At 47.4% G+C, this 26,326-nt stretch overlaps 1 protein-coding gene across 4 annotated transcripts in view; it reads left to right on the forward strand.

The window, feature by feature from the left end:
* The window catches only part of NBEAL2 (neurobeachin like 2), a 231,804-nt gene that overhangs the window by 156,564 nt on the left and 48,914 nt on the right, over positions 1 to 26,326 (forward strand). For 3 of the 4 annotated variants that reach the window (XM_082257949.1, XM_082257952.1, XM_082257951.1), the window contains 13 exons: positions 1,825 to 1,984; positions 4,156 to 4,244; positions 4,631 to 5,359; positions 7,040 to 7,218; positions 10,316 to 10,475; positions 11,356 to 11,493; positions 12,053 to 12,358; positions 13,232 to 13,381; positions 15,558 to 15,715; positions 15,834 to 15,958; positions 16,475 to 16,592; positions 18,848 to 19,005; positions 21,246 to 21,379. In XM_082257949.1, the coding sequence (XP_082114075.1) occupies positions 1,825 to 1,984; positions 4,156 to 4,244; positions 4,631 to 5,359; positions 7,040 to 7,218; positions 10,316 to 10,475; positions 11,356 to 11,493; positions 12,053 to 12,358; positions 13,232 to 13,381; positions 15,558 to 15,715; positions 15,834 to 15,958; positions 16,475 to 16,592; positions 18,848 to 19,005; positions 21,246 to 21,379 (2,604 nt within the window). The remainder of the gene's footprint in view (positions 1 to 1,824; positions 1,985 to 4,155; positions 4,245 to 4,630; positions 5,360 to 7,039; positions 7,219 to 10,315; positions 10,476 to 11,355; positions 11,494 to 12,052; positions 12,359 to 13,231; positions 13,382 to 15,557; positions 15,716 to 15,833; positions 15,959 to 16,474; positions 16,593 to 18,847; positions 19,006 to 21,245; positions 21,380 to 26,326) is intronic. The other variant, XM_082257950.1, reaches the window with a different exon arrangement.

Raw genomic sequence — 26,326 nt, forward strand, 5'->3', positions numbered from 1 at the left:
TAGTATGGCTACTTCGTTCCAATATTTCCTAATTTTTTGGACAGGTCCACCATAAATGTGCCATGGTGCCATCTACTTCACACCCTCTCCAACACTTTCTAGAATTCCCCTTCTGATATTTACCTGTTTTATCTGGGGCATTGTACCACCTAGAGATACATTTATAGTTCATCTCTGCTGTATTGATGTCTATTGCAGAACTATGGATTCATTTCATGCTTTTTTTCTAAGTGAAAATCTGTCCTTCGTGACCTTAGTTCTTTTTCCCATCTCCCGATGAAAGGTGGCGTTGTCTGTTCCATCCCTTTTGCTAATATTTTATATATATTTGATATTTTGTTCCCATGTCCTTCTGATACACATATTTGCTCAAAGGGTAGTAGCTCTTTTTCAGATCTTAAGGCTACATTCACACCTGAGCGTAGCGTTTTCGCGCATTTTTTACAGCGATTTTACCGCGATTTTTACCACAATTTTTACCGCGATTTATAGGTGTTTTTACAGGCGTTTTTTGTGCAGGCATTTTTAGATTGAATAGAGACCAATGGAAAACACCTGTAATCTGCCCAAAAAGAAGCTCATGTACTTTTTTGAGCGTTGGGCGTTTTGCTCACAGCGTCAAAACGCTCAGATGTGAACAGGGGCCATTGAAATGAATAGGATTTGTCTTGTTGGGCGTTTTGAGAGCTGATCCTAGAGCAGAAAAACTCCCCAAAAATGCCCCAAAACGCCTACATGTGAACGGAGCCTAATGGTTGTGTTAGTGTCATTACAAAGTGCTTTAACTGGCTATATCGCCATTCATCTATTTTCCCAAATCTTTTTTTTAAATCTATAATAGTGTGCATTTTCCCTTTCTCCATTATATCTTTTAACCGCGTGTCTTCCCTCCCCAACCAATTCCCTTGAATATTGTCTATTCCGGGTGGAAAAAAATAAAGTGTTTTTTAAAGGCATCAATGGTGAATTGAATTGAATTTTTTCTTTTTTACAAATTAAATCCCAAATTCTAAGTGCATGTCGTGTTATAATGTGTATTTTATTATCTAATTTTCTGTATTGTGGTGGTATCCATATAATTTTTCCTAAATCTGAATTGCTCATAGCGTTCACTTTTTCCAGTTTTTATCTTCCCCCATTCCATCACCCGTGCTATTATTGAAGCATGATAATATTTTTTTAAATCTGGTACTGCTAGACCCCATGTCTTCTTTTCCAACATCAGTACTTAACGTCACAAATGGGCGCCAATTCCCATAGACACCCTCCGAATCTTGTGGAAAGCCTTCCCAGAACAATGGAGGCTGTTCTTCCCACAAAGGGAACCAACTCCATATTAATGGCCATGGTCTTGGAATAGAATGTGCCAACACCTACACCTTGTAGGAACAGTTTGTTGAAGACCCTTTTCTGTTCTAGCATGACTGTGCCCCTGTGTACATAGCCAGACAAGTTGTGTCCTGCTTGGTGTTGAGGAACTTGAGTGTTCTGCACAGAGCCCTGACCTCAACCCTACTGTGAATGCCTTTGGGATGAACTGGACCACCAATAGTGAGCCAGGTCTTCTCATCCAAAATCAGTACCTAACCTCACAAATGTTCTTTTGGCTGAATGGGCACAAATTTCCATAGACACTCACAGAGCAATGCAGCCCAACCGAATTCAGTAAAAATTAGCTAATTTTTAAAGTAGTCTTAGTTTTGTAGTGGGGGTATGAGGATTAAAATACAGAGGTTGCTTACCTTGACGGGTTTTCTTTAGGTCTTGGGATCTCTTTGCTCACACACCTTATCTGTCTAACCGAAATAATCACTGTCTCTCCAGATCCTCTACAAGTTAATCAAATACGAAAAAGTCAATGATCGGCTCAAGCATCGTTTGAAGTTGAAGGATATCGGATACCAAGGACTTATCTCCTTCCTGAATGATGTTCCTGTGTCCATGCTGCTGATCCGCTGTCTCTCAGAACAAGTCTTGGGCTCTGGTAAGCTCTTTTCTCTCTTTAGTTTCTTCTGAAATATATATTTAACCTCGGCCAATGACTGAGTGAAGGCAGTACTCCTGTTTCTGGGCCTGGTCCCCTCCACTGTCAAAACCTGTCCGTAAACAGAGTGACATCAGGCTTCAGCTGCCTCACGTCAGTCACTGAAGCCTCGTACACACGTGTCGAAAATTGGCAGGGAATTGACCGATCTGCCGATTTTCGGCTTGTTAGTATGATGCTTTCGACAACCGATTCCGACTTTTCGGCCGAAAAAAATCTGGTGTGCAGACTATAAAATTTTTGTCTGCCGTCAAGACGGCCGATTTTCGTGCAGTCAGTACAGATTTCGACAGGGAAAAATCTAATGAGCAAGTCTGGGCATGCTCAGAGAAGAAAGAACACAAAGAAATCAAACCAACACATGACATCACTTCTGAAGTAGATTTTTGTTGGGCGAGAAAATTCATGTGCAGTCTAGGCACATTCCAACCAACAAAACACAACTCTGGACAAAAGACGGACGATCGATCGGTCGGCCGATAATCGCTGCGTGTGTACGGGGCTTAAGTCCCCTACTAGACCACCAGGGAACATCAAGAACAATTTTTTTTTTTCCATCAGACCACTAGGAAACTTCTTTAGAGGTTCAGTGGCCTTTACAAAGAAGCCATAGGAGGCCACGTGATTTCTGTATGGTGGCACAGTATTCAACAGAGGGCCTTTAGGAGGGAACATTTTAAGATGGTTTTCACCTCCTGTTTTTTTTTTTTTGTGTAATCTTTCTGCCAAATGGGCTAATAATGGGGCTAATGCACTCCAATTCTGAGCCGAGTGTTTGGCTCATAGTTACGGCATGGTCTCATTGATTTGAATGACCAAGTTTGACGAATGGTGGCATCTGTCAATTGACATGTTTCAGTTAACCACTTAAGCCCTGGAGGATTTGGCTGCTCAAAGACCAGGGGGTATTTTGCGATTCGGCACTGCGTGACTTTAACAGACAATTGCGCGGTCATGCAACGCTGTACCCAAATTAAATTGACGTCCTTTTTTCCCCACAAACAGAGCTTTCTTTTGGTGGTATTTGATTACCTGTGCGATTTTTATTTTTTGCGCTATAAACAAAAAAGGGCACTATTTTGAAAAAATAACAATATTTTTCACATTTTCTTATATGAAATTCCCCCCCAAAAAATATAAAAATCAAAGTTTAACATTTTAGGCCAATTCGTTTTTTGCTACATATTTTTGGTAAATAAGAGTGTTTGGATTGGTTTGCGCAAAAGTTATTGCGCTTACTAACTACTGGAAAGATTTATGTCATTTTTATTGTTTTTTTTTTTTTTTTTAACTAGTAATGGCGGCGATCTGCAATTTTTTTTTTTGCGGGACTGCGACATTGTGGCGAGCAGATCGGACCCTTGACTGACATTTTTGACACTTTTGGGGGTACCAGTGACATTACTACAGTAATCAGTGCTATACATAGGCACTGTTACTGTAATAATGACACTGGCAGGGAAGGGGCTAACTTTATTGGTGATCAGTGGGTTAAATGTATCCCTAGGGGCGTGTTTCTAACAGTGGGTGGGCGTGGCTTGTGATGTAACCACAGAGACATATGATCCTACATAGCAGGATCATATGATCTCTGCAGTTACACCAGGGAGAATGACAGATGGCTTTGTTTACATCAGCCGCCTGCCTTTCTCCCTCTCCAGCGGGAGATTGCGAGTGACCGACGGACATCGGAGCCGCCGGTCACTCGCTTGGGGATGTCAGGGAACGAGTGGGGGCGGGAGCGCGCCTCCAGTGGTCTGCCTACCGGTACGTCACTTTGCCCAGGAGGGGCTGACCGCCGCAGTATATAGTCGTGCGGCGGTCGGCAAGTAGTTAAATTTAAAAATGTTAACAGTCTTCTCTGGCTGTTGCTTAGCCTTTAGCTGGGCAACCAGGGGAGCAGTAAAAATGCATTTTCAATGAGATTTCGGCAAACATAAAATTGCTAACTATGCCCAAAGTTTGTCTGATTCGCTCCATTCTTCCCTAATGGGGATGTTACCCAACAAGCAGTTTTTAGTGAATGTGCAGGTCAGGTGACAAAAAACGCATAAGCCAAAGTCAGGGCTGTCCTGCTGCATCCTCTAAATGCTCCATTTTTATCTCTGCAGATTTAACTCCTAATTACAGAGATCTTCTAGCTGTGGTTTATCTGGCGCACAGGGCAGAGCTTTCGGTCAAGCTGGACGTTTGCAGGAAGGTAACTTCTGTGATCCTGTAGCCCTTTGTAAACCTTTTTTACCTTTTCAATCTAGCATTAACATTTGACGCCATTACTTATATTTCTCTTACGTCCTCCGACAGTCGCCGCCCACTCATAGTCTTCACCAATTGGTATTGGCTTCCTCTCCACAGGAGTAGCTAGGCATAAGACTTGTTAAAAACAAAAGCATTTAACATAGACACACCCATGGGGGCTGTCCCACTGGTCAATACCCCCCTGCAGTAAGCCATCCCAACTCAGTTTGGTGGCATAGCAGTAAGTGTGCAAGAACCCCAAAAGAGGGGCTGGGGCGGCGACTGTCGGAGGACTCAGAGAAAAGAATTTTACGGTAAGATTTTACAAAAATTCTGTTTTTCTTGCAGCTCTTCCATCTGATCTATTCCCAACAAGACATTGTGCGACAGCTGGCCAAGCAGACCGGCTGGCAGGATTTATTGACCAAACTTTACATCAAACAGTCGTATGAGACGAGGCCCCGTTTTTTAAGCAGCCCGTTGTATGGAGGCACCATGTGTCCATTGAAACGGATGGGCAGCAGCAAGGACTCAGAGTCTGGTACTTGCAAGGAAGGCAATGATGGAGCTCATGGATCAGCAGAGAACACTGATGCAGATGTTGTATTTCCAGTGGGGTTCGAGGCCTCAGACTTGGACTTCTCTGAAGGCTTTTCTGACCATTCCTTGTCTCCGGCAGCCAAAGAGAAACCCTTCCATGCCTACAATTTTAAGTCATTTGACTCCTCAGACCAGGCCAGTCATTCCTCCTCTAACCTTGTCGACCTTCCCTGCTCTGAGGAGGTGAGCTGCAGTGATGGACCTCCATATGACAACATCTACCAGCCTTTGTCTCCGTTCTCCATGTCGCCCTTTGATCTGAGGCTAGACTTGGGAAGTTCCAGCTCTGCGGCTACCATGGAGAGTGGGAACCAGACACCAGTCAGCCAGCCGGGGACACCATCCCCGCTTGAAACCTTTAAGCCTTTTCCTGGGATGAGAGTTCGAAAGAGTTCCAGCTTGTCTAATGTCCTGGATGAAAACAGCTACCAAGAGACGTTACCCAGTGACACCATTTCAAATACCAGCAACCCCCAGGTAGCCACCCATCCTCTGTCACAATTATCACAATGTCATTCAGTCTTTTAAAGTTAAGCTCCAGCCAACTTAGTGGGTAAGAATTGGAACGCAAAAGAGGTTCTTACTCTACCCCACTCTCTCCTAAGCTTAAGAAAAACATTTTGTCTAGCGATGGCCATCAAGGCCTAGTCCATTCAATAGACTAGTATATGTAAGCCAGAAGCTTACTTTGTCCAGCAACACACATTTTTGTTAGACCTTTTCTTTCATAAACCTGTCCCATATTCTCCCTGTGCAAGGATGCTTCTATGTAGTACGATTGGGCACTATCGGTATCTCCTTATGTAGAATAGATCCCGGTCACATTTCTCCTCTCTTCAGTTTAGTTTAAATAGGAGAGCAGTGATGTGCTTGCAGCATGCTTCCTTCAATGGGTGAGTAAGATCTTCAATGGGTGGTTATGATCTCTACAGGCATTGATTGTCAGCTTTGGATCTGGTAATTTTATAATCGTAAGAGCAAACCCTCTCGAAGGTTCTGTTATGCTCTAGACCAGGGGTCTCCAAACTTTTGAAACAAATGGCTAGTTCACTGCCCTTCAAACCCTAGGGGGGCCAGACTGTGGCCACTGGGAGTGGGAGTAAACAGTGCCGTAAGCTTGGCGGTCAATAGGAGCAAAAAAAATTGTTTCAGTGGGAGAAATAGTGCCCCATTATTGGTGTCAGTGGAAGGAATAATGCCCCGTTATTGGTGTCAGTGGGAGAAATAGTGCCCCGTTATTGGTGTCAGTGGGAGAAATAGTGCCCTGTTATTGGTGTCAGTGAGAGAAATAGTGTCCCATCATTGGTGTCAATGGGAGAAATAGTGTCCCATCATTGGTGTCAATGGGAGAAATAGTGCTCCGTTATTGGTGTCCATGGGAGAAATAGTGCTCCGTTATTGGAGTCAGTGGGAGGAATAGTGCTCCGTTATTGGTGTCAGTGGGAGGAATAGTGCCCCGTTATTGGTGTAAGTGGCAGAAATCGTGCCCCGTTATTGGTGTCAGTGGGAGAAATAGTGCCCCGTTATTGGTGTCAGTGAGAGAATTAGTTCTCCATCTTTGGTGTCAGTGGGAGGAATAGTGCCCCGTCTTTGGTGTCAGTAAAAGGAATAGTGCTCCAAGGGCCAGTTAAAGGCAAGCAAAGGGCCACATTCAGCCCACATGCTCTAAACCAGGGGTCACCAAACTGTCTAAAGAAAGGGCCAGTTTTTCTGTCCTTCAGACTTTAGGGGAGCCTGACTTTGCCTAGTGGGAGTAAACATTGCCTGATCTTTGGTTTTAGGGGGAGAAAAAGTTGGTGTCAGTTGGAGAAATTGTGGCCCATTTCTTTTTTGTCAGTGAAAGGAATTATGCCCCATCGTTGGTGTCAGTTGAAGAGATAGAACCCCATTGTTGATGTCAGTGGCAGGCATTATGCCCCACTATCAGTGGCAGGAATTATGCCCCACTGTTGGTGTCAGTGGCCGGAATATTGCCTCAAAGGCGGGATGAAGGCAATCAAAGGGCCGCAGTTTGGAGACCACTGCTCTAGACTTTTGATTTTGGGAAGGTTGTGGCCTGTGACACCCCCACAGTTTTCAGTACCCATGCATTGGCTGATGGAGATTGTGACCATGGTTATAATTCCAGTTCCTTTCGCCTCATAATTTTCCCTTCAGCAGACCCCCGAAGAAGAACTGTGCAACCTTCTCACCAACATCATCTTCTCGGTCACCTGGAGAGGGGTGGAAGGCTCGGAGGACGCAGCGTGGAAGGAACGCGGTCAGGTCTTTTCAGTTCTTACTAAGCTCGGATCGGCCTGTGAGTTGGTGAGACCTCAGGATGAAATCAAACGAAGGTCAGCACCATGCAGAGTTTCCTCTGACAACATCACAATTACAAAACTTATTGTACCTGAAGGCAAAACTTTCTTTTATCTTTGGATGGAGTATGGAGCGGTTAGAACCTTCTTTTTTTTTTTTCAACCTTTGTGTGTCCCAGCTGAGGAGATTCACCTTTTCTCCTAGTCCTTTGGAAGTGAATGTGATGGAAAAAATCTAAGATTTTACATGTAAAGGGGAAATCTTGTAATGGGGACACCTTAGATTACTTAGTATTTTCCCTCTCCTGGTAAAGTTTTTCTCCCTTCCTGTTGTCAGAGGTGGCTCCAGGCTTTGTGAGGCCTTAGGCAGAATTTAGACATGGCGCCCCACTCACCCCCTTTGCAGAGCTTAAGGAAGAACCCCGAGGCCGAGCATCGAATTACTGCTGCTTGTGTGGGTGGGATGTGTACTGTGGAAATCACATGGGATGAATAGGAGAGGGATGGCACTGGGAACCATGGGATAGGGGAGAAGGGGTAATAAGGGGGGAGTGGGTAGATGATGAGGGATGGGTAGAGGAGAACTGGGGTGAAACTGGGAGATCCTGGTCTGTATAGTAATAAAAAAAAAAAAAAGGATTTGTGCTCGCATGAGGGGGGCGGAGGGGGGGGGGCGGACAGGGGGGACGGGAGACAGACAGACGGGGGGGACGGACAGACACTGGGGGGACGGACAGACAGACACTGGGGGGACGGACAGACAGACACTGGGGGGACGGACAGACAGACACTGGGGGGACGGACAGACAGACACTGGGGGGACGGACAGACAGACACTGGGGGGACGGACAGACAGACACTGGGGGGACGGACAGACAGACACTGGGGGGACGGAGAGACAGACACTGGGGGGACGGAGAGACAGACACTGGGGGGACGGAGAGACAGACACTGGGGGGACGGAGAGACAGACACTGGGGGGACGGAGAGACAGACACTGGGGGGACGGAGAGACAGACACTGGGGGGACGGAGAGACAGACACTGGGGGGACGGAGAGACAGACACTGGGGGGACGGAGAGACAGACACTGGGGGGACGGAGAGACAGACACTGGGGGGACGGAGAGACAGACACTGGGGGGACGGAGAGACAGACACTGGGGGGACGGAGAGACAGACACTGGGGGGACGGAGAGACAGACACTGGGGGGACGGAGAGACAGACACTGGGGGGACGGAGAGACAGACACTGGGGGGACGGACAGACAGACACTGGGGGGACGGACAGACAGACACTGGGGGGACGGACAGACAGACACTGGGGGGACGGACAGACAGACAGACACTGGGGGGGACGGACAGACAGACAGACACTGGGGGGGACGGACAGACAGACAGACACGGGGGGGGACGGACAGACAGACAGACACGGGGGGGGACGGACAGACAGACAGACACGGGGGGGGACGGACAGACAGACACGGGGGGGGGGGGGGGGACAGACAGACAGACACATGGGGGGGGACGGACAGACAGACACGGGGGGGGACGGACAGACAGACACGGGGGACGGACAGACAGACACGGGGGGGGACGGACAGACAGACACGGGGGGGGACGGACAGACAGACAGACACGGGGGGGGGGACGGACAGACAGACAGACACGGGGGGGACGGACAGACAGACAGACACGGGGGGGGGGGGGGGACAGACAGACAGACAGGGGGGGGACGGACAGACAGACAGACACGGGGGGGGACGGACAGACAGACAGACACGGGGGGGGGGGACAGACAGACAGACACGGGGGGGGGACGGACAGACAGACAGACACGGGGGGGGGGGGGGACAGACAGACAGACAGGGGGGGGACGGACAGACAGACAGACACGGGGGGGGGACAGACAGACAGACACGGGGGGACGGACAGACAGACAGACACGGGGGGGGGACGGACAGACAGACAGACACGGGGGGGGGGGACAGACAGACAGACAGACACGGGGGGGGGGCGGACAGACAGACACGGGGGGGACGTGCAGACAGACACGGGGGACAGACAGACACGGGGGACAGACAGACACGGGGGACAGACAGACAGACACGGGGGACAGACAGACAGACAGACACGGGGGACAGACAGACAGACAGACACGGGGGACAGACAGACAGACAGACACGGGGGACAGACAGACAGACAGACACGGGGGACAGACAGACAGACAGACACGGGGGACAGACAGACAGACAGACACGGGGGACAGACAGACAGACAGACACGGGGGACAGACAGACAGACAGACAGACACGGGGGACAGACAGACAGACAGACACGGGGGACAGACAGACAGACAGACACGGGGGACAGACAGACAGACAGACACGGGGGACAGACAGACAGACAGACACGGGGGACAGACAGACAGACAGACACGGGGGACAGACAGACAGGGGCACAGACAGACAAGAGGGGAGGGAGAAAGGAATGGAAAGAGATGGAGGAAGGGTACCCCTTAGATCAAAGTACTCACTGAAAGGGATGGCTGGATGGATGAAGGGATGAGGCGCCATCCTGCCTCTTCTTGTTCCTGGTCTGCAAACTTCCCGCCGGGGGCAAGCACAGGTGGAGAGGGCGGGAGGAGGAGCAGAAGCAGCTCTCTCTCCTCCCCCGTCTGTGGTCTGTGAGGGAGGGGCAAGTGTCAGCGCCACGGCTCCAGTATTTGGCTGTGATCTGGAGCTGTCAGTGAGCTCCCATTCCTCGGTGAGCTGCTCCTGATCACAGCCCCGAATCGTAGCGGATTGTACTGCTTACAGACCAGCCGGGACTCGAAGTCGGGACTGTGCTGATGGCAGGGAGATCCCTGCTGCCAGCCTCAGAGGCTGCTCTTTAACTCGGCAAATTAGGCGGCCGCAAGGCCCCTGTGAATGCGAGACCTTAGGCGACCACCTAATTTGCCTAATTAGAGAGCCGCCTCTGCCTGTTGTATCCTCTCAATGGGATACAGATAGCAAAAAAAAAAGTGATTGGCGTTTCTAAGCTTTCCCCACTCTATCCAACCCCAAAAAAGTTTTGATTTTTGATATACTTTAAATAAGATTTACTTTTTCAATGTATATTTTTTTCTTTCAGCCTTCTGGAGATGATGCTGGAGTCTTCTTTTACGGACATTAAGGAGGCCTCCGCCTCCACCATGCCTGGCCTCATTCAGAATGTGTTGAAGCTGTTGAGACTTCTCCAGGATTTCCTCTTTTCGGAAGGAATCAGCAACGAGGTCCTCTGGAGTGAGAAGGTACAGTTATGATCTTTAAAATGTTTTTTTTTACTAATTTAATATTCTAGGCAATGTAACAAGACTATTTCGGATTATAAGGTTCTCCATGTGTACATTCGAGTCCAGGGACACTCCCTGACTTCTCTGGACATCAAGAATGCTTACTTGCATCTTCTTTCCAGCTCTTGTGAGGTTTCTGCACTTTTCTGTGGGAACTCTGCACTACCAGTTCATGGCCTTGGTCTACAGTTTTTATTTTTTAGCGTTCAATGATCTTGTAGGCAGTACTATAGCCCGAAGGGTAAAGTTGTCACATTTTTTTTAACTTGGTGTAAAATCCTTTTCTTTGGGACCATTGACCAATGAACTATTGGACACTGAACCATTGGACCATTGAGCCATCGAACCATGAGCCATTCCTCCCACTGACGCCAGCAGTGGGGCACGGTTCCTCCCACTGACGCCAGCAGTGGAGCACGGTTCCTCCCACTGACGCCAGCAGCGGGGCACGGTTCCTCCCTCTGACGCCAGCAGCGGGGCACGGTTCCTCCCTCTGACGCCAGCAGCGGGGCACGGTTCCTCCCTCTGACGCCAGCAGCGGGGCACGGTTCCTCCCTCTGACGCCAGCAGCGGGGCACGGTTCCTCCCACACATGCCAGCAGCGGGGCACCGTTCCTCCCACACATGCCAGCAGCGGGGCACCTTTACTCCCACTAAAACCATTGATAGGGCATTTTTTACTCCCACTGGCCACAATCTGGCCCCTCTAAAGCCTGAAGGACAGTCAACTGGCCCTTTGTTTAGAAAGTTTGGAGAACCCTGCTCTACAACTACCCTGCTGGTCCTTGATTATGTCACAAACCTGTTTAATGCCTTTTCTCTCTTTTTCTGGTTGCAGATCTTTGAAGGAGTCAGTAACTTGCTGGACAAGTTGGGAGTTTGGTATTACTTGGTGAATGGGACGTCGGACCTGAAAGAGATGGCTCAGATCGGACTCCGGATCATCGTAGGCTTCATCAAGCTAGATGATCAGCAGGTGAGTAGTCCGCCTTTCAACAGTCTTCTAGTTTATTGGAATTTGTAGTTCTATCAGAATGATCCAAACACTTAGAGCACGTTATCTACTGGAGAATATTGGTTCAGCACCAGGTTGACTAAATCACTAAAGGGTTTATGGGAAGAAACAAAGGGAACAGCCATTTTGGTTCATGTAATGGGCCCATTGAAAACCATAAGCTCAACCAAAAGAACGGATTTGGTGCTGGAGACTGGAAGCCACCTGATGGTTTTTTCGTTCTTTTGAGGACACTTTTGATGAGATTTCTCCTGACCAGTTTCTGCTGCGTTTTCATGAAGGCCTTTCCCTCTTCATGCTGGGTTTTTAGATATTTTCTGTTATGAAAAATATAACAGGCGATGCAGAGTGGGGAAACCATAGGATGACAGGAACACACAATGGTTTGTCCCTCCTCCCAGGTAGATAGGAGCAGAGCTAGGAATTGTGACAGGGGGATCCCATAGCTGGAACATCTATGGGCATAGGGGTTGACTTCTGTATCTAAAGATTCATGTTTGGGTGGACTGTTCCCCTTTAGATGCATTCATCAGCCTATGTAAAGCTGCACAGCCTCCTTCAAAGTGCCTCCTCGCTGAAGAAGGAAGAGGCCTGTTTTTTGCTGGGGAACCTGCAGGCTCCACTACTGAAATCCCTTGATGCCAAGACAGAGACCTTCTCCTGCCTGGTGCCCATTATCCGCACACTGATGGACCAGTGCTTTGAGCTTCTACAGCTGCAGCAATATTTGCCATCTCTGCCGCCTACCAATGGAAGCCCTACCTTCTATGAGGACTTCCAGAGTTTCTGCACCACCACCGAGTGGAGGCTTTTCATCGAGAAAAATGTAAGACCAGTTATTCATTGCATTCTGTAGAAAGAATATATGACCCAAACAGATGTTCTGTCATGTTTCTGGTATTGTTTTATTTTCTTTTAGGTTAAGTTTGCTTTCATTTTCTTTCTAATTTCTCCTTCATGCTAGTATACTGTGGGGCTGGTTCTCGCTCTGGGGCTGGTGTACCCCTGGAGCTAGTCTACTCCCGGAGCTAGTCTACTCCCGGAGCTAGTCTACTCCCGGAGCTAGTCTACTCCCGGAGCTAGTCTACTCCCGGAGCTAGTCTACTCCCGGAGCTAGTCTACTCCCGGAGCTAGTCTACTCCCGGAGCTAGTCTACTCCCGGAGCTAGTCTACTCCCGGAGCTAGTCTACTCCCGGAGCTAGTCTACTCCCGGAGCTAGTCTACTCCCGGAGCTAGTCTACTCCCGGAGCTAGTCTACTCCCGGAGCTAGTCTACTCCCGGAGCTAGTCTTCCCCCGGGGCTGGTCCTTACTAAGGATAGCATACCTGGGCTGGTTTACCGTAGAGCTGGTTTACCCTAGGGCTCTCCACCATAGGGCTGGTTTACCATAGAGCTGTTCTTCCCTAAGGGTGGTCCACTGAGGGCTAGTCTCCCCTTTCCCACCTGTTCTCTCTGATTTCTGTCTTTTTTTTTCTTTTTGCTTGCTTTGATTTATTTTCTTTATACTTTTCCGTATTTTTTCTCCTTTTTCAATATCTATCTATCTATCTATCTATCTATCTATCTATCTATCTATCTATCTATCTATCTATCTATCTATCTATCTATCTATCTATCTATCTATCTATCTATCCCTCCCTTACATTGGAGCTCTGTGATTGGACCCTTCTGATATCACAGGTCTGACCCCTCCCCCCAGGTCCAGCCTACCTTGGAGCAGTTTGAGAAGGACACATTTGCAAAGAGTCACCACCAGATGTCCTCCTTCTGGAACTCCTGCTACGATGCTCTTATGAGCAGCTCGTTGAGAAGGGAGACTGAGAAGGGAGAGAGCAGAGACAAATTTAAGGTAAGAGGATTGGCGTTCAGTTTTTTGACCAAAAAAAAATGTTATGACCCCTCATAATGGGTACAGGAGTGCAGACCTGGGAACTTAGGGCAAGGATGGTAGAAGCCACTCATAATGGGCACAGCAGGAGTGCGGACCTGGGAACTTAGGGCAAGGATGGTAGAAGCCACTCATAATTGGCACAGCAGGTGTGCAGACCTGGAGTTTAAGTGTAGGGATGGTAGGAACCCCTCATAATGAGCTCATTAGATGTGCAGACCTGGGAACTTAACAGAGACATGGTGGAACCCCTCATAATGGGCACTGCAGGTGTTCTGACAAAGGAACTCGGAGGAAGGATGGTGAGAACCACTTATAATGGACACAGAAAGTGGGCATACAGAGTTAGCTCAGGGATGGTGGGAACCCCCCCATAATGGGCATAGTAGATGTGCAGACCTGGGAACTCAGCACAGGGATGGTGAAAACCCCTCATAATGGGCACAGCAGGTGTACAGAGCCGGAAACTCAACACAGGGAGGGCACAGCAGGTGTAAAAAAAATGAGAACCCCTCATAATGGCACAGAAGGTGTCAAGAGCCAGAAACTAGATGCAGGCAAATCTCCAGTAGTGTCCCAGAGAGATAGCAGAGACCATCAGGGGGTTGCATCCACCAAACACTACCCTTTTAGTTTTAGGTAGACTCCACCCCTTCGGGTCATACTGGGGCACAGCGCGACTTCAGCGCAGCTTGCAAACCACTTCTTTAAAGAGGTCCATGCAAGCCACTCTGAAGTCGCCCCCCAAGTAGTGCAAGAACCTTTAGAACGGTTCCATTGCACTGAATGGAGCGCGACTTGGTTGTCCCAATGTGAACCGAACCCTCATACTATCAGTAACTGCTGTAGATGTGCATCTTATATTATTACCACGAATACTGTTTTTGTACTTTTACGACCCTAAAAAAAAAAAAAAAAAGAAAATACACCCCAAAGTAAGTGAAACAACATAAGGGAAATGTGACATTTTATTTGGCTATTTTTTTTATACCTTAATTTCATCATCATGCATGTTCATAATCCCTGATTACGCACACTCTACGCACACTCTTCGATATCTATGTTTATTTCTTAGCTTCTTTTTTTTTTGTCTTAGCTATTATTTTATTGTATTTTGTTGTATTTTATTTGATTGTATTGTATTACATTCTTTAATTTCGTTAAATTATTCTTATTTCTTAGCTATCTTTTTTTTTCTTTTCTTTAATTTAATTGTATTTAATTTTATTAAATTATACTTACTATCCTATTTCTTAGCTATTTTTTTTAAATTTAATTTCATTAAATTATCTTATTTCTTAGCTATCTTTCTTTTTATTTAATTGCATTTCATTTTTCCTATCTTATTTCCTCACTATCTTTTTTTTTTTTTTTTTTTCCAAGTGTTACAATACATTTAAAGAATAAATGAAATGAATCACCTAATTTAACTTCATTAAATTATTGTTATCTTATTTCTTCGCTATTTTTTATTTTTTTTGTATTTAATTAAATTATTATCATCTGATTTCTTAGCTATCTTTATTTTTTCTCAATTAATTGTATTGCTTAGATTAATTTATTTTAATTATTCTTATCTTATTTCTTAGCTATCTTTTTTTATTTATTTAATCATACTATGTAATTTCATTCAAGTATTCCTATTTTATTTCTCAGCCATCTTTTTTTTTTAATTATTATTTTAAGTGTATTATTTAATTTCATTTATTTTTTTCTTTAAATGTATTGTATTGCCTAATTTTTACCTCATTACATTGTTCGTAATATCTTATTGCTTAGCTATCTTTTATTTTTATTTTTTAATTGTGTTATTTAATTTCATTAACTTATTCTTATCTGATTTCTCAGCTATCTTCTACTTTTTTTTTTTTCCTCGTTTAATTGTATTTTATTGCTTAGATTAATTTAATTCTTATCTTATTTCTTAGCTATCTTTTTATTTAATCTTATTATTTAATTTCATGTAATTATTCCTTTTATCTTATTTCTTGGCTATATTTTTATTTAATTTTTTTTTTTAAAAAGTACTTTTACTAAAATATCACTAAATTTTAATTTTCGTAGTGAAATCCAAAATTCCCAGCCGGGGGTGGGCGGGGTCTGACCCTTGTGAACGGCTTTTATTGGTGTGTTACAGGAGCTGATCCTGGAGTCGGTCATAAAAAGGAAGGCGCGGGAGAATGCCCGATATAACAGCGTGCTGAAACAGATCAACAGCCACCATAACACGGTCCTGAGACAATGGAAGTCTGTTCTGCGCCTGCTCACCTGTCCTCGCGGTGCCTGGGCCGATCGGTAAGTGACTACGGGGGAAAGGGTTTGGTGGTATTGGAGACTGAGGGACGTGATGAGAGAGGGGGGAGGGGGTTATAAGATTTAATTATAATTTTTCTTTGCCTTCTCCATGCATCAGGAACCCGGCGGAGATCCGGTGGAAGCTGTCCAGTGCGGAGACCTATTCCAGAATGCGGCTGAAGCTGGTGCCAAATTACAAGTTTGACGCTCACTTGGAGGCCAGCGCACTCCGCGACAACCTAGGTGAGAGGCGCTGTGTACGACGCCCCTGGGTGGGTCATGGATGGCGCCCTTGGGTGGGGCATGGATGGCGCCCCTGGGTGGGGAATGGATGGCGCCCTTGGGTGGGGCATGGATGGCGCCCTTGGGTGGGGCATGGATGGCGCCCCTGGGTGGGGCATGGATGGCGCCCCTGGGTGGGGAATGGATGGCGCCCCTGGGTGGGGAATGGATGGCGCCCCTGGGTGGGGCATGGATGGCGCCCCTGGGTGGGGCATGGATGGCGCCCCTGGGTGGGGCATGGATGGCGCCCCTGGGTGGGGCATGGATGGCGCCCCTGGGTGGGGAATGGATGGCGCCCCTGGGTGGGGCATGGATGGCGCACCTGGGTGGGGCACGGATAGCGCCCTTGGGTGGGGCATGGATGGCGCCTTCGGGTGGGGTATCGATTGCGGTTCTGGAGGTTCATGTGCACCTTCAGCATCATATTGGAGAGATTGGCTCAGACTTGAGGGTGTTATTTCATCTTATCCTGTCCAGGTACCGACCAGAGTCAGACGCTCGCCGATTCTTTCCCGCTCGCGGTGGCGAAGGAGGCGAAGGTGAATGAGATGGAGGACGATCAGCTGGGCGAGGAGGATTTTCTGAACATTTATCAGTAAGCGATCTGAAATCTTATAAATTAAGTCTATAATGAATATAATACACCCGCTGTACCCATTATGAGGTGTCCCCACCATCCCTGTGCTGAGTTCCGGGGTCTGTACACCTCCTGTGCCCATTATAAGGCAAAATCTGTGATAAGTGTGGGGGGGCATTTGTATTCACCCCCCGGAGTCAATACTTTGTAGAACCGCCTTTCCCTGCAATTACAGCTGCAAGTCTTTTTGGGGATGTCTCTACCAGCTTTGCACAACTAGAGAGGACATTTCTGCAGATTCTCCCACCTGAGCTGTGGATCTCTGCAGCTCCTCCAGAGTTCCCATGGGCCTCTTGGCTGCTCCTCTGATGAATGCTCTCCTTGCCCGGCCGGTCAGTTTAGGTGGACGGCCATGTCTTGGTAGGGTTGCAGTTGTGCCATACTCTTTCCATTTTCCCATGATGGATTGAACAGCGCTCCGTGAGATCTTCAAAGCTTGGGAGATTTTTTTTTTTAACCAAACCCTGCTTTACACTTCTCCACAACTTTATCCCTGACCTGTCTGGTGTTTTCCTTGGTCTTCATGATGCTGTTTGTGTTCACAAATGTGCTCTAACAAACCTCTGAGGGCTTCACAGAACAGCTGTATTTATACTGAGATTAAATGACACACAGGTGGACTCTATTTACTAATTAGGTGACTTCTGAAGGCTGTTGGTTCCACTAGATTTTAGCCGGTTGCCGACCGCCCGCCGCAGAAATACTCCTGCGCGAAACGCTGTAGGTATACGTCGGTCGTGTGTCTACAGCTAGGGGGAGAGCCCCCACTCGTCAGCGGGGACTCCAATGCACGGAGCAGGAGGCTCCGATTGCCACCTGCAATTGTTCCCCACTGAGAGAGAAGAACGGTCAGTTGTTGTAAACACAGCTGACCGTTCTTCTCTCTGAAATGATCACAGAGCTCCTGTGATCCTTCTATATAGGAACACAGGTTTCTATGATCATTTCACAAGCCCAACCCCCATACAGTTAGAATCACTCCCCTAGGCTCACATTTAACCCTTTGATCACCCACTGGGTTAACCCCTTCCCTGCCAGTGTCATTATTACAGTAACAGTGTATATTTTTAGCACTGATTACTGTAGTAATGTCACTGGTCCCCCCAAAAGTGTCAAAAATGTCAGTTAGGGGTCCGATCTGTCCGCCGCAATGTCGCAGTCCCGCAAGAAATCGCAGATCGCCGCCATTACTAGTAAAAAAATAAATAAATGACAAATCTTCCCCTAGTTTGTAGACGCCATGAATTTTGCGCAAACCAATCAAAATACGCTTATATATATTTTTTTTACCAAAAATATGTAGCAGAAAACAAATTGGCCTAAAATGTTAAAAAATTTAGATTTTTACATTTTGTTTTTTTTTTGGGAATGTTGTATAATAGAATTTGAAAAATATATATATTTTTTTTTCAGAATTGTCGCTTATTTTGTTTATTGTGCAAAAAATAAAAATCGCACAGGTGATCAAATACCACCAAAAGAAATCTCTATTTGTGGGAAAAAAAGAACATCAATTTTATTTGGGTACAGCGTCGCACGACTGTGCAATTGTCAGTTAAAGTAACGCAGTGCCGAATTGCAAAAAATGGCCCTGGTCATTAAAGGGGAAAATCCTTCCGGTCCAGAACTGGTTAGTTAAGAGTATCCGAGTAAAGGGGGGTGAATACAAATGCAGCCACACTTTGCACAGATTTATTTGTATCATTTTCCTTCCACTTCACAATTATGTGCAACTTTGTGTCGGTCTATCACATAAAATCCCAATAAAATGCATTGACGTTTTTGATTGTAACATGACAAAATGTGGAAAATGTCAAGGGGTGTGAATACTTTTTCAAGGCACTGTATATGTTACAATACTTTTGAGTCTCCTAGCATAGACCAAAGTTACAAATATATACAGTGTATATATCTCATGCACATTTGTTATTATCTGCAGCCTTGGAACAGTCATGCCCAGGTTGGTGTTCTCTCTGTGCCAATATCAAATGTAAAAAAAAAAAGTCCCTAAATGGCATCTGTGTCCCCTCCCCCAGAGATGTGCAGCAGATCCAGGGAGGGCGCCTATTAAAAGTGCAGCATAAAACTGGAGCACTGCGGGAAATGGTACATTTAGTGGAAGGCTATTAAATAGAATAGGATAAATAGTTATTTAACCAAGGGGCACAGCTTCATGGTGGGGTCCTCATTACTGTCTGTCCTGCCTTCTGCAGTGAGGAGACCCATGAGCCGAACCAGAGGGAGAAGTTGGTGATTTCGGAGGACTGTGAGCTGATCACCGTTGTGGACGTCATTTCCGGGCGGCTGGAGGTCACCACGCAGCACATTTACTTCTACGACCTGAGCATCGAGAAGGAGGAGACGGAGGAGGGTGAGACCCCAATATCTTATTATTTGGGAGGAGATTGTTAAAGCAGAAGCAAGCAGGGCTCCTCTAAAATGTGCGAACATGTCACCCCAACAAATTGTATTCCTGATATGTGGCTGCTGCGCCATGTACTGGTATGAGGAAGTCTCCTGTTCTCGTTGTATTGCCTCCTTTGTGTGAAATCCCCGGTGTTCCTGCCACTCCCTCTGCTTTCCTATTAAAATCTGATTTGGAGGGTTACAAAGGTTGCAGGATTTGGCGGGGTACAAAGGTTGCAGGAATTGGCGGGGTACAAAGGTTGCCGGATTTGGCGGGGTACAAAGGTTGCAGGATTTGGCGGGGTACAAAGATTGCAGGATTTGGAGGGTTACAAAGGTTGCCGGATTTGGCGGGGTACAAAGGTTGCCGGATTTGGCGGGGTACAAAGGTTGCCGGATTTGGCGGGGTACAAAGGTTGCAGGATTTGGCGGGGTACAAAGGTTGCAGGATTTGGAGGGTTACAAAGGTTGCAGGATTTGGCGGGGTGCTAAGGTTGCAGGATTTGGCGGGGTGCTAAGGTTGCAGGATTTGGCGGGGTGCTAAGGTTGCAGGATTTGGCGGGGTACAAAGGTTGCAGGATTTGGCGGGGTACAAAGGTTGCAGGATTTGGAGGGTTACAAAGGTTGCAGGATTTGGAGGGTTACAAAGGTTGCAGGATTTGGCGGGGTACAAAGATTGCAGGATTTGGAGGGTTACAAAGGTTGCCGGATTTGGCGGGGTACAAAGGTTGCCGGATTTGGCGGGGTACAAAGGTTGCCGGATTTGGCGGGGTACAAAGGTTGCCGGATTTGGCGGGGTACAAAGGTTGCAGGATTTGGCGGGTTACAAAGGTTGCAGGATTTGGCGGGGTGCTAAGGTTGCAGGATTTGGCGGGGTGCTAAGGTTGCAGGATTTGGCGGGGTGCTAAGGTTGCAGGATTTGGCGGGGTACAAAGGTTGCAGGAATTGGCGGGGTACAAAGGTTGCAGGATTTGGCGGGGTACAAAGATTGCAGGATTTGGCGGGGTACAAAGGTTGCAGGATTTGGCGGGGTACAAAGATTGCAGGATTTGGCGGGGTACAAAGGTTGCAGGATTTGGAGGGGTACAAAGGTTGCAGGATTTGGCGGGGTGCTAAGGTTGCCGGATTTGGCGGGGTACAAAGGTTGCCGGATTTGGCGGGGTACAAAGGTTGCAGGATTTGGCGGGGTACAAAGGTTGCAGGATTTGGCGGGGTACAAAGGTTGCCGGATTTGGCGGGGTACAAAGGTTGCCGGATTTGGCGGGGTACAAAGGTTGCCGGATTTGGCGGGGTACAAAGGTTGCAGGATTTGGCGGGGTACAAAGGTTGCAGGATTTGGAGGGTTACAAAGGTTGCAGGATTTGGCGGGGTGCTAAGGTTGCAGGATTTGGCGGGGTGCTAAGGTTGCAGGATTTGGCGGGGTGCTAAGGTTGCAGGATTTGGCGGGGTACAAAGGTTGCAGGATTTGGCGGGGTACAAAGGTTGCAGGAATTGGCGGGGTACAAAGGTTGCAGGATTTGGCGGGGTACAAAGATTGCAGGATTTGGCGGGGTACAAAGGTTGCAGGATTTGGAGGGGTACAAAGGTCGCAGGATTTGGCGGGGTACAAAGGTTGCAGGATTTGGAGGGTACAAAGGTCGCAGGGTTTGGCGGGGTACAAAGGTTGCAGGATTTGGCGGGGTACAAAGGTTGCAGGATTTGGAGGGTTACAAAGGTTGCAGGATTTGGAGGGTTACAAAGGTTGCAGGATTTGGCGGGGTGCTAAGGTTGCAGGATTTGGCGGGGTGCTAAGGTTGCAGGATTTGGCGGGGTGCTAAGGTTGCAGGATTTGGCGGGGTACAAAGGTTGCAGGAATTGGCGGGGTACAAAGGTTGCAGGATTTGGCGGGGTACAAAGGTTGCAGGATTTGGCGGGGTGCTAAGGTTGCAGGATTTGGCGGGGTGCTAAGGTTGCAGGATTTGGCGGGGTACAAAGGTTGCAGGATTTGGAGGGGTACAAAGGTCGCAGGGTTTGGCGGGGTACAAAGGTCGCAGGGTTTGGCGGGGTACAAAGGTCGCAGGGTTTGGCGGGGTACAAAGGTTGCAGGATTTGGCGGGGTACAAAGGTTGCAGGATTTGGAGGGGTACAAAGGTCGCAGGATAAAGTAAAAGGAATTTTTTTAAGTAAAGTTCAGCAAGTTTCTGACTTTTCTTTCCCTCCTCCCAGGAATCGGTTATGATTTTAAGCGACCGCTCTCACAGCTCCGCGAGGTCCACCTGCGCCGCTACAATCTCCGAAGGTCGGCTCTGGAATTCTTTTTCATCGACCAATCCAATTACTTTGTCAATTTTAAGAAAAAGGTAATGACTGCCCACCTTCCCCCGTTACTGGCCTACCCTGCATTGTTCTGTACTGTGTGTCTGTATGGGGGGGCGGCCACCCTGGTAGGGGCGGGGCTTTGCTTCCTCATGTCAGGGATGCTCCCCTTATCTGATGGCTGGTTGGATAATGATGGAGGAAGGACAGATCCTCAGAATGGATGAACCATTAGCAGGAAGATCCTTGTACTGCAGGTTCTCAGGTACAGATTCCTCTCCAGCAAGGAGAACCGTGAGCAGCACAGGAAGGGATATCCTCAATTCCCACTCCTCATCTGGTGAGACTAGCTGTCAGAGGCTGCCTTAGATCAGTGGTCCTCAACTCCCGTCCTCGGGCCCACTAACAGGCCAGGTTTGCAAGATAACTAAATTACATCACAGGTGATCTCATTTGCTGCTCAGTGATTACAGTATTCTAGTCTGCATCTCCCCAAGGTTATACTTAAAATCTGGCCTGTTAGTGGGCCCAGAGGACCGGAGTTGAGGACCACTGCCTTAGATGATCCTATTCTGCAGATGTACAGATACACTATATTGTCAAAAGTATTGGGACACCTCTCTATATACACTATATTGTCAAAAGTATTGGGACACCTCTCTATATACACTATATTGTCAAAAGTATTGGGACGCCTGCCTTTACACACACATGAACTTTAATGGCATCCCAGTCTTAGTCCGTAGGGTTCAATATTGAGTTGGCTCCGCCCTTTGCAGCTACACCAGCATCAACTTTTCTGGGAAGGCCGTCCACAAGGTTTAGGAGTGTCTATGGGAATGTTTCACCATTCTTCCAGAAGAGCATTTGTGAGGTCAGTCATTGACCTTGGATGAGAAGGCCTGGCTCGCAGTCTCTGCTCTTAATTCATCCCAAAGGCGTTCTGTCAGGTTGAGGTCAGGACTCTGTGAAGGCCAGTCAAGTTCATCCACCCCAAACTCGCTCATCCACGTCTTCATGGACCTTGCTTTTGTTTTTATGTGTCTTGTCATTTTCATTTATGTGGGTTTTATTCATTTTCAATTAAAGATGTTAATTTTTGCGTGCCAATGGGAGTGATCGCACATTATTTACTATTTATTTTTCCTGCAGACCTATGGTTAATGATGCACACGGATTAATTGAAATCTTTATGTATTTGAATATAAATGGGAAGGCGGAGCTTGCATCCATTGAAGTTTGGCTATATATATGTTGTGTTTCAAAAATAGTGGAAAACGCTCCCTTCCTACAGTCTATGGGAAATTTGCTTTGTACATTGTAGGACTCTAGATTGTGTGGGTGTTTTTACCTTGCTTTGTGCACTGGTCCAAATCATTTGGGGGGGTTGTTTTTCAGGGGTTGGACTTGGCCCCTTAGTTCCAGTGAAGGGAACTCTTAAGGCGTCACCCCACACCATAATTCCCCCTCCACCAAATGATTTGGACCAGTGAACAAAGCAAGGTCCATAAAGACATGGATGAGTGAGTGGAGGAACTGTTGTTTTTCAAAAATATACGGAAAAAGCTCCCCTTCCTACAGTCTGTGGGAAATCTGCTTTGTATCTCGTAGGACTCTAGATTGTGTGGGTGTTTTTTACCTTGCCTTGTGCACTGGTCCAAATCATTGGGAAAGGGGGGGGGGTATGGTGTGGGGTTGTTTTTCAGGGGTTGGGCTTGGCCCCTTAGTTCCAGTTAAGGGAACTCCTAAGGCGTCAGCATACCAAGACATTTTGGACAATTTCATGCTCCCAACTTGGTGGGAACAGCAAGGTCCATAAAGACATGGATGAGTGAGTTTGGGGTGAAGGAACTTGACTGGCCTTCACAGCTAGGTTCCTCTACCCCAAACTCATTCATCCATGTCTTTATGGACTTTGACTTTGCTGTTTCCACAAAGTTGGGAGCACGAAATTTTCCAAAATGTCTTGGTATGCCAACGCCTTAAGAGTTCCCTTCACTGGAACTAAGGGGCCGAGCCCAACCCCTGAAGAACAACCCCACACCACAATACCCCCTCCACCAAATGATTTGGACCAGTGCACAAAGCAAGGTCCATAAAGACATGGATGAGTGAGTTTGGGGGGGAACTGTTTCAAAAATAGTGGAAAAACCTCTCTTCCTACAGTATGTGGGAAATCTGCTTTGTACCTCGTAGGACTCTAGATTGTGCGGGTGTTTTTACCTTGCTTTGTGCACTGGTCCAAATCATTTGGTGGAGGGGAATTATGGTGTGGGGTTGTTTTTTCAGATGTTGGCCCCTAAGTTCCAGTGAAGGGAACTCTTAAGGTGTCAGCATACCAAGACATTTTGGACAACTTCATGCTCCCACCTTGGTGGGAAGAGTTTGGGGATGGCCCCTTCCTGTTCCAACATGACTGTGCACCAGTGCACAAAGCAAGGTCCATCATAGGTGTGCGCACAGGGTGTGCCAGGTGTGTCCATGCACACCCTGTGCAGCACAGGTTCCCCCTATTGCCCTGGCTCCCCTCCCTCTTAATGAAGAGTAGGAGGGGAAGCCGCTCAGGTGTATGTATCAGAACCCGGTGCAGGTCAGATCCGCCGTCCAGGAATATGCAAATTAGAAGTTTGAGACCGCACTCAGGGTTTTTGATGAAACCAATAATATTCTTTATTCCTCAAATGAAGCAGACAGACAATGTACAGAACAGACGTGTCAGGTTGACGCGTTTCACGACATATCCAGTCGCTTACTCATAACCACTTATGAGTAAGCGACTGGATATGTCGTGAAACGCGTCAACCTGACACGTCTGTTCTGTACATTGTCTGTCTGCTTCATTTGAGGAATAAAGAATATTATTGGTTTCATCAAAAACCCTGAGTGCGGTCTCAAACTTCTAATTTGCATTTCCCCTCCCTCTTAACCCAACAGCTCTTCCGGCTTCCCTCCTCTCCTTTCCAGCCGGCTGTTGCTGTGGGGATGTTTTAGGACGAGTGGGGAAAGGGGCCAATAAATATATAATTTGCTGGCCCGCTCCCTTTCTGAATGAACATCGTGAGGGATGGGTAGTGTGTGTTTGAGCTTTGGTGTGCACACCCAAATGCATTAGGCTACGTACACCTATGAGGTCCATAAAGACATGGATGACGGACGCCTTAAGAGTTCCCTTCACTGGAACTAAGAAGCCAACCCCTGAAAAACAACCCCACACCATAATCCCCCCTCCACTAAATAAATTGGACCAGTGCACAAAGCAAGGTCCATAAAGACATGGGTGATCATCTCTGGTCATCTCGCGCCTTGACTACTGCAACTCCCTTCTCATTGGCTTACCTCTACACAGGCTCCTCCCTCCTTCAATCCATCATGAATGCTGCTGCCAGACTCTTCCACCTTACCAATCGCTCAGTGTCCGCTGCTCCTCTCTGCCAATCCCTCCACTGGCTTCCGCTCACCCAACAAATTAAATTCAAAATGCTAACAACATCTTACAAAGCCATCCACAGCTTAGCCCCCCAGTTACATCACTAGCCTCGTCTCAAAATACCAACCGAATCGCTCTCTTCGTTCTTCTCAAAACCTCTTGTTCTCTCACTCGCTTGTCACCTCCTCCCATGCTCGCCTCCAGGACTTTTCCAGAGCCTCTCCAATCCTATGGAACTTTTTACCCCAATCTGTCCGATTATCTCCTAATCTATTATATAAAAAAATATATATCACATAGACCTATATCCAGTAGAAAATATATAAAAGAAAGACAAACGCATATGTAGAAATATATTCCCATAGGAAATGCTGATACAGTGTATCAAAAAGATGGTACGGTCTCTATGTAGCACGGTCTAAGGGTCCCCAGCAAGCCGACGCGTTTCGCAGCAAGGCTTCCTCAGGGCCAGAGAGACCAAAACAGGCCGATATTTCCCACTGCGACAGAGACCTGGACGGACATATGCGATAAGGGGCAGATTGCCACAGATGACGTGCAGGAGAGGCGTGCACTGGAGATAATGCGATCATGCAGAGATAGGGGAAGCATTATATTCAATATCGTTAAGTGTCACAATGTATCCACAACATACTTATAGTGAACACATCCCTTTTATCGCTCTCAATGGATATTGGCGGAGCCTTAATATATACCGCTGTATATATGAGGCAGGCAATTCCCAGAATGTATGCTAAATATTCAAGTGTATTTGCGGCATCCCAACTATTCACCACCTGGCCACCAAAAAAGAGGACTCCCTGCGTCCGTATTCGCCGCACGAACCTGCCTGGTTATTGATTGATTGGTTCGTGCAAAAGTTATTGCGCCTACAATCTAATGGAAAGATTTGTCATTTTTATTTAGTTTTTTACTTGTAATGGCGGCAATCAGCGATTTTTAGCGGGACTTCGACATTGCGGCGGACAGATCGGACACCCAACTGACACTTTTGGGGGGGACCAGTGACATTACTACAGTAATCAGTGCTAATAGATGCACTGTTACTATAATAATGACACTGGCAGGGAAGAGGTTAACACCAGGTGGCGACCAAAGGGTTAAAGGTGTCCCTAGGGGGGTGCTATCTACTGTGTGGGGGATGGGCTTATGCAGGGCCGGGACAAGGGGTGGGCAGAAGGGACGGCTGCCCTGGGCACTGTGGTATCATATGAGGTACGGGGGGCACCACAAGAAGATTGGGGGGAAGGGATTTGTGTTGGGAGGGGGGATTTGGGGGGGGGCGGCAGGAGGTAAGAATCGTTCTAAGAGGGGACATTTAGGGAGATGTGCTAGGAGTGGGGTGGCTTTTGTGCTAGAAAAGGTAATATGGGAGGGGGGGAATTTGTGCTAGGAGGGGAAGTTTGTTTGGGGAGGGGGGTTGGTGCTGGTTGGGCTTGTTTGGGGGGCATTTTTTGTGCTAGGAAGGGACTTTTTTTTTTGGGGGGGGGGTTATGCTAGGATGCAGGATTAGGGGAGGGGAGTTTGTGCTTGGAGGGTAAAT

The sequence above is a fragment of the Pelophylax lessonae genome (assembly GCF_965119305.1).
Source record: "Pelophylax lessonae genome assembly, chromosome: 5".
Lineage (NCBI taxonomy): Eukaryota > Metazoa > Chordata > Amphibia > Anura > Ranidae > Pelophylax > Pelophylax lessonae.